A 9148-nucleotide genomic window follows, 5' to 3' on the forward strand; every position below is an offset into this window, starting at 1 on the left:
TCCACTATACTGGAGATGATGAGAGATGAATCCACTATACTGTGCAGATGATGAGAGACGAATCCAGTATACTGGAGATGATGAGAGATGAATCCACTATACTGTGGAGATGATGAGAGATGAATCCACTATACTGTGCAGATGATGAGAGACGAATCCAGTATACTGGAGATGATGAGAGATGAATCCAGTATACTGGAGATGATGAGAGACGAATCCAGTATACTGTGGAGATGATGAGAGATGAATCCAGTATACTGGAGATGATGAGAGATGAATCCACTATACTGTGGAGATGATGAGAGATGAATCCACTATACTGTGGAGATGATGAGAGATGAATCCACTATACTGTGGAGATGATGAGAGATGAATCCAGTATACTGTGGAGATGATGAGAGATGAATCAACTATACTGTGGAGATGATGAGAGATGAATCCACTATACTGTGGAAATGATGAGAGATGAATCCACTATACTGTGGAGATGATGAGAGATGAATCCACTATACTGTGGAGATGATGAGAGATGAATCCACTATACTGTGGAGATGATGAGAGATGAATCCACTATACTGTGGAAATGATGAGAGATGAATCCACTATACTGTGGAGATGATGAGAGATGAATCCACTATACTGTGGAGATGATGAGAGATGAATCCACTATACTGTGGAGATGATGAGAGATGAATCCACTATACTGTGGAGATGATGAATCCACTATACTGGAGATGATGAGAGATGAATCCACTATACTGGAGATGATGAGAGATGAATCCACTATACTGGAGATGATGAGAGATGAATCCACTATACTGTGGAGATGATGAATCCACTATACTGGAGATGAGTCAGTGTCGTCAACTGCATCTTTGCAGCTGAAATGATCCAGAAAACACTAGTTTATCAATAAATGATTCAAATGTTAGTCCTTCTACTGTCCCCAACACATTCATAATCATTACCTTTGCCAGTGTCGCTGTGATAAGCTTCATCCGGTCGTTTGAGTGCTTAATTCATATTTTAAAGGCTTTTATTATGGTTTAGTATTTCTCTGTAATGTAGAACAACGTTACATGTAATATTCTTTCTTAGACCTGAAACTCAAACTATTTTCTAATTTAAATAATTAAATGAATACATAAATTTGTGACTAGTAAACTAATGGCATAAATTAACGTCTACTAGTCGGCTAGGAAAATAGTCGGGGGCAGCTCTAGATATTTTTTCCACAAACACTGAACCTAATATCTGATCAACGTGAATCGTTTTATTAGTCTTTTCCACTAGATGTCACCCTCTATTTACTTTTCAACAATAAGCCTGTTATTCATTCAATGCTTAACATGAGATGCAGGTGCACCTTTCAGCGCAAAAGATATTCTGAAATAGATACAATTTTTGGTCACAAACGTTTATCATTTGCTCGTGTTCTGACGCCTTGCCAGTTTAAACAGTCAAGCGCAAGATGATGCGAAAGAGAACTCAGTTTGGTTTTCTGTGCACACATATCAGAAGCGAGCGCTCAGAAAGCCTCATGCGAATACTAAATTGAATTCTCTTTCATGTCTTCTTGTATTTAAGAGGACAAATTTACACAAAACTGTGTCAGAATGCCCGTCTTGGTATCCCAAGATCACACTTTGGCTTCACTAGTAGTCATTTTAGGCCCTGTTTACACGAGAACACTGGCGGGTGAAAACGTAAAAATATTTTATCTGATGTGCCTTTTGTTTACACGGCGACAGCGTTTTTGGGGCTTAAAAACGCAAAAAAGTGAAACCACCCTCCAGAGTGGAAATCTTAAAAAACGTTTTTTTCAGAAACATTTCCCGCATATTTGAATCCAAAATAGGGCTGGGCAGTATATCGAGTTTGTACGCTATATCTTAATATATTTTTATAAACAATATAGGATGAGGCAATTCAGTTTATATAGATATGCCGTAGTTTGATACTACGAGCGCATCTGAAAAATAGCGGAGGACAAGCAGTGAGTTGCTGTGGGGAATGTGCGTAATCCGATTTGTGGGAGTCATGCGTTATACTAAGGGCGTCCCCCGTCAGAAGCTCTGACTACTACTGTTTAATGCGTTAGAGATGTCATGTTTTTCTCAGTGCATAACTTACATTTCACAGGTATATTCTCCATCTGTAAATGTTCGAAAGACTTGCAAATATTTCCATCTTTTCCATCTGTCAGGAGTGGACGAGTCTTAAGCAAGCGAGTCTCTGATAAACTAGACTTCAGTAAACAAGCGTAATGTGCACCAAACAGACAGAGCACAATAATTCTGACTAAGATTGTGGTTACAACATGATTAGAACCTTTTTTCTTTTCTTTTTTTGCACAATGTATATCATAGCCTACATGGTTACATTCACTATATTTCATAGCCTTCAGCATGAGCACTGTTTGTAGGAAAACATTGGGCAGTTTAATTATATGAAATATTTTTTGTAAATAATTAGATTTTTTTGGACTATTTTTATCCAAATAGAAAAAAGTAGAAGATGCCAAGATATATAGGCTATTATTATACATTGCCATTCAGACCAAACAAAAAAAATTTGTCCATATCGCCCAACCCTAATGGAAAACCACCTCTTGCAGTAATCCTTGCAGCATCTAAAAAACAAACTTTGCCAATCAAGAGTAAAATTTATTCATTGGGCTAAACAAAACTTCACATAGGCACTGCACCTTTCAGCCTGACCTTCCCTAATATCCAAAGTGGATTTAAAACAGCTCAACCACAGAAGAACAACTTCTGACCCCAGCACTAACATGGCAAGGCCAGGCTTCCACTGTGATTCTAGAGATGCCACTGGACGTCCCATGTTTACACAGGAAGATCCCACTCTCTCAGCCTCTCTCAAATCCCGGCCTCATTCACCGATGCATCACTGTTACATTCAGAATGACAGTAGTCACAAGATCTCACAATAAATTACATTTACTCATGTCATTCCAAGCTCATAAGACTTTGGTTCATCTTCAAAACACAAATCATGATATTTGTATTGAAATACATTTAAGTTTAATCCAAGTTTTGTGAGGAGATCTGATCGCTTTATATGATGAACACATTTAATTTAGGCTTTTATGCACATATAAAACAGATCACATATGATGAACACAGAAACTCAAAGTATTGCATGAGAACCAATGAGGTTTGTTCTAAAGTAGGGGTGTCGAAATTAATCGTTTCTACGATGCATCGCGCTGCAGACAGGGACGATTCGGTATCGGTTCAGTAATAGACCATAACCGGTTATACCTACGCTTTTCTGACGTCATTTGTCGCGGTAGCATACAATGGCAGAGGAGGCGAGACGCGAGGGCAAGTAATTAAAAATGCTCCAAATACTTTAAAAGCCTAAGTTTATTCTGGGCACATTTCGGCTCTAATGAACAACCTGGTAAGCACGACCTGGAGAAGACACGCGCTGTGCGCGCTCATGTCACGCACACATAGAGCTGATTTAAGTATCCGAACCTGATGGTCAAATTACAATTATTCTGTGTTGTTACGTGTGATTATAAATGGATGATCGTTACCTTCAACAGCGGGCCCAGCGACGGTTGATGCGCGCATCTCTATGGTAACATTATACACTGATGAATGAGCGCTGCTTTTAAATGAACATTTCTTTAAAACAAAATTGATTTGAGACAATTTCATTTACTAAATGGCATAAACAGGCTTTACTCCCTTGAAACTTAAACTGGAATGTCATTGTTTCTGTCAGTGCGACTTCCCGAACAGGCGAACACACGCGCGCACACATCACTTTTGGAGTAAACATTTAAATTGCAGATGCAGAGCACCGCGATATCGAATTGAACTGAATCGATGACATGATAATCGTAATCGAACAGTGAGACCAGTGTAGGATCAGATCAGTGTAGGACCCTTATTCTAAAGTGTGATGCCCTTGTCAAAAAAGTACCGACTGGCTACAATGATCAACGCACGAAAGTGTTTGAAAGCGTTTAAAAAAACGATAGCGGCAGCGTTTAAAGCACAAGCAGGCATCTATCAGCGGACTTTCAAACGCTCCCGTCTGTATCTGTGTAAGCGCTCGATGAGGAGCGCCATTAATGTAAATTTACAACATGTGTTTGAAGCGCTGATCATTGTAGCCAATCACAGACAAATCCGATGAGCGGGTGAACAAAATGGCCAATCAGAGGTGTTTACTATTCCGCTCAACAGCTCTCAAACTTCAAAGCGTCACATTTTTTAAATTTCAGTACCGACTTGGTACCGAAGTCGGTACTTTTTGACAACTCAAAAAGGAGGGGGCGGGATTGCATTTGGACTGCACTGTCTTGCTTACATACAGCACCTTTAATCTTTGGCCTCTTCTTTACAACAGAAATACTACAACGAAGGTTTAAACTTTAATTGTGAAGTCGCAATGAACAACAGTTTGCATATTTAGAAACATATTGATGTATTCTCCTGTGTTGGCGTAGGTTTATAAATGATTTACGTAAGAAATCTGGTGAAATGGCATGGGAGTTTGTTAGCCGAGCTGCTGAGACGCATGTAAATGATAACAGCGCAACAGTTCACTATGAAACACAAAGCGGATCAGACTTTATATGCGCCACTTCTGGAGATCCGGCATTTTTTTATTTTTTTTTATTAAGTACTTGAATTTAATCGAGGCCCAAATGAGTTTGTGTTTTGTCTGGGCACTCGAGGTCGCAAGTCATTTATGATAGAGGATTAAATTACGATTTTGTTCTCTTGAACACATTGGATGGAAACACAGCTAATAAAAATATCTTAATTTGTGTTCTGAAGATGAACCAAAGTCTTATGGGTTTAAGGGTGAGAGTTCATGATTTTTGGGTTTACATTAAAGGAGGGCTCTTTTAAATTGATCCAGTAAGGAGCCACTTAGCAATACCTTACTAACATAGCATACGATAACCCAGCAACCCTAGCATCGTGGAGACGAGTTTTGCATGACACTCCTGCATTTTCCAAAGAAAAAGTGTAGAAAATATTCAGTGCTACATGACATAATAATAATAATAAAAAAAGATTACACTTTATTTTAAGGTGTCTTTGTGTAATTATACATTTAAGTAATGCGTAACATTAATCCCCAACATTTACTTACACCTGTTTCTGGAGATCTACCTTCCTGCAAAGTTCAGCCCAACCCTTATCAGACAACTGAATCTGGTAATTACAGGGATAGTTCACCCAAAAATTAAAATTTGATTTACCCATGATTTACTCACCCTGAAGCATCCTAGGTGTAGCCTATATGACATTCTTCTTTCAGAAGAATACAATCGGAGTTACTCTTCCAAGGTTTATAATGGCAGTGAATGGCTGTTTCTGTTTTGAAGTCCATCAAAGTGAACCTGTCCATCATAAAAGATCTCCACACGGCTCCAGGGGTTAATAAAGTTCTCCTGAAGCGAAGCGATGAGTTTGTGTAAGAAAAATATTCATGTTTAACACGTTACAAAGTAAAATTCTAGCTTCCGGCCAAACACAGTCTACTTACGCCTAAAGCGCAACTTATGCCGGGCGTACACCAAAGGACACCAACTTGTGACACTAGAAGTAGCGAACTGCGTCATGGCGTAGCGTAAATAACAGCAGTTCGTCACATTATCTCACATAAGTTGCACTTTAGACTTAAGTGGAATCCGTATGTTAGTTTGGCCGGAAGCTAGTTATTGTTTACATTTACATTTATTCATTTAGCTGACGCTTTTATCCAAAGCGACTTACAATTGCTATATATGTCAGAGGTCGCACGCCTCTGGAGCAACTAGGGGTTAAGTGTCTTGCTCAGGGATACAATGGTGTCTCACAGTGGATTCGAACCCGGGTCTCTCACACCAAAGACATGTGTCTTATCCACTGCACCACAAACTCATCGTATTGCTTCAGAAGGCCTTTATGAACCCCCCCCCGGAGCCGTGTGGAGATCTTTTGTGATGGATAGATGCACTTTTATGGACTTCAAAACAGAAACAGCCATTATAAAGCCTGGAAGAGCCAGGACATTTTTATTAATATAACTCAGATTGTATTCGTCTGAAAGGCCGTCAAGGTCGTCTGTCATATACACCTAGGATGACTTGAGGGTGAGTAAATCATGGGCTAATTTTTATTTTTGGGTGAACTATCCCTTTAAGATCTCCATGCGCACTTGATATTTGTGTTGGATCAGGGTTGGAACTGAACTTTGTCTGTAGGTAGATCTCCTAGAACAGGACTGGCCACCCCTGCTATAAGGGATAGGGTTTGGTTTAGGGTTAGTGGATGCATGTAATTATGCATAATTTATAGTCATTACTATAATGTGTAACGAGGAGGAAACAGTTAAATAAAGTGTTACCGAAAGATCAATCAACCCACCAGCTGTCTTCATCGTCGGCCTGAGCACACGTCTCCAAGTCAAGTACATCCACCTCGTCCAGGGCGGACTGGTCCATTCCCGCGTGACCCGCTCCCAGCGCCTCTGAACCGCAGACCTCTGGACACAGACCCGTGCTAAAGCGTGCCAGTGTGTGTTTGGAGCCGGAAGCACACGGTGAGCTCAAGAACCCGTCCTCATCCTCAGGCCTGCAGGCGTCAGGCAGCGGAGACATGTCCTCACTGCTACTGCTGCCCGCTGGAGGAGACAGCGAGCTCCCAGCATCCTCTGCTCTGGGGGACGTGTCCATGACCTCGTCCAGGGTGTTAATGTTAGTCCCTGTGGTGAGGTTGCTGTTAGTTAGTTTGCTGCCCCTGTTGCGCAGGGCTTGATTCTGGACCTCCAGGCGTCGCACCAGTTCCTGAAGCTTCCGCACCTCCTCGAGCTCCGCTGTGGTCAGGGTCGGCCCGAACCCGGGCTCAGAACTGGACATCGTCCCGTCGGCGTCACCATTATCGGCTGGCTGAATGACACTTCCACCATCAGGGACGACCATTCTAATACAGAGCCAAATAAACCAAGAGAAATGATCAAACATATTACAGAAAAAAAAGAAAATTCATCAAATTTCATTTCACAAATGCTTCTTTAATAGGGATTTTCCTCATTTATTTACGTAAACAAATACATTTATTATTAACAGGGACGACCATTCTCCTACAGAGCGAAACAAACCAAGATAAATTATCAAATATACAGTAGACCAGTGTTTCCCAAACCTATCCTGAAGGACCACCAACACTGCACGTTTATATCACATGTGATTATGAGCTGATGAGTTGAATCAGGTGTGTTTGTTTAGGGAGACAAAGAAAACGTGCAGTGTTGGCGGTCCTTCAGCAACATTTAAAGTCGATCAAAAAAAGTTCATCAAAGTTGTCCTAAGATAAGAACGGGTGTTGTGCAAAATTCATGTATAACTTTGATGAAAGGTTTTGATCCACTTCAATGTTGACTACTGTATTACAGAAAACCAACAAAATTAATCAAACTGCTTTTCACAAAGCTTCTTAAATAGGGATTTTCTTCATTTCTTTACAACCGTTTAATTGATTTATGTACACTAATACATTTATTAGGCAGTTTGTAAACTGTTTTGAGGTGCTTTATGGGTAGTTTTTAATAGAAATATGAGGAAGTTAATAAAGAATTCAAAAATCCACTGCAACTTATTATATAGAATTCAAACAAAATACTAATTATTTAATATCATTTTGTTTTATTATCCGATACTAATATGCAGAGGTTTCTATGTTTGCAGTTTGATCACAGCCAAAAACAACACTTCAGCAACAGCTAACAGGAGCTTTACCTTCTCGTGTGTCTAACAAACTTACACCTGAATGTATTTTACACACACTTGTTAGACTGTGCTCACTTAAAGGGATATTCACCGAAAAATTACGATTTTTTTACAAGTTTTTACAAACCTGTACAAATTTATTTCTTTTGCTGAACACAAAAGAAGATATTTTCAAAATATCTTCTCCATCAACTGTTTGGTTTGTCATACTCTTCAAAATATCTTCTTTTGTGTTCAGCAGAAGAAAGAAACTCAAACATGTTTGAAACAACTTGAAGGCGAGTAAATGATGACAGAATGTTCATTTTTGGGTGAACTATCCCTTTAAATACTGGGTTTTTTTTTTACCATTATTACTATCATTATAAATGAAATGAAATATGATTATTTAATAGTAAACATAGCAAATATTATGTTTATAGATGTTATGTAGAGATGTTCAAGAAATGAAAGGTTAGGCTACATCTAGATCTGTTAGACTTGCGAGCTTGTTAAACAAGAAGGTTAATACAGCCATATAGAGCGACAGCTATGTTTACTATATACACGTAATGTTCATTAAATGTTCACAACAACAACAACGGCACATAAGTTAGCAAAACAAATAAACAAACCAGCAAACAGATGGGGTTTATTTATACTAACAAGGATATACTTAATGGAAGAACTTAAAGAACGTGAATCATCCTGTAAAGATTAAACAATGATTATATCTTTATCGAGTATGTGTTTAATAACACCGAAATATTGATGTAAGTAATCATTTGCATCAGCGTAAAGATAATATGTTGGTGTCTACTGTCTAGTAACGTTAGCGTGTAAGCTGAGCTACTGTTTCCAATTAACTTATTACTGACACAATAATCAACATACCTCTCCTTTCGCCCCAGTTTCTGCAATTTTCCGATCTAATGTTTCGATATATAAAAAATAGATAAATACATTTAAATAAGTAACCCGCCGATTTTTCGCTGTTATGTTTCAGACAGTATTTTGCCTGTGTGGAGCTAGTTAGCTCGTTTGCTATCTACCAGAGGTGATCGACAACCGTTGAACCAATCGAATGAAAGGTCCCGCCCACTGCAGTAGGAGACTGACCATATATGGAAGTGTAGCTCCGCCTACTGGAGGCTTGTGGTATTTGATCAGTGACTGCAGTAACAGGGTCTGTCCGGCAGATGGAGGCACGATGCTAATGTAGCCTACCCTGCAGCTTTGTTAATCGGGTTTCTTCGTTTTTTTCCGTTTTGTTTACCCCTGGCATGTATGGTTATTTGTACTCCTGTATGTAAATTGTTTTGTTATAAAATGCAATAAATAAACTAAAAAAATAAAATAATATAAAAACTTTTGTTGGTTGGGCCGTAGTAGACCGAAATAAATGTT

The 9148-nt window shown here is 39.1% G+C and overlaps 1 protein-coding gene across 4 annotated transcripts in view; it reads right to left on the reverse strand.

Annotated features, from left to right (window-relative positions):
• Nucleotides 1-8820, reverse strand: part of LOC143744272 (SLAIN motif-containing protein-like) — a 34045-nt gene extending 25225 nt beyond the window's left edge. For 3 of the 4 annotated variants that reach the window (XM_077235666.1, XM_077235665.1, XM_077235664.1), the window contains exons 1-2: nt 8636-8794; nt 6402-6956 (exon numbers count right to left, since the gene is read on the reverse strand). In XM_077235666.1, the coding sequence (XP_077091781.1) occupies nt 6402-6955 (554 nt within the window). In that variant the 5' untranslated portion in view covers nt 6956; nt 8636-8794. Of the gene's footprint in view, nt 1-6401; nt 6957-8635 lie in introns of all 4 variants that reach the window. The other variant, XM_077235663.1, reaches the window with a different exon arrangement.
• Between the last annotated feature and the right edge of the window lie 328 nt (nt 8821-9148).

Source organism: Siphateles boraxobius, unplaced genomic scaffold (assembly GCF_051911475.1).
Source record: "Siphateles boraxobius isolate OS27281-9 unplaced genomic scaffold, OSU_SipBor_1 2, whole genome shotgun sequence".
In the NCBI taxonomy this organism is placed as follows: domain Eukaryota; kingdom Metazoa; phylum Chordata; class Actinopteri; order Cypriniformes; family Leuciscidae; genus Siphateles; species Siphateles boraxobius.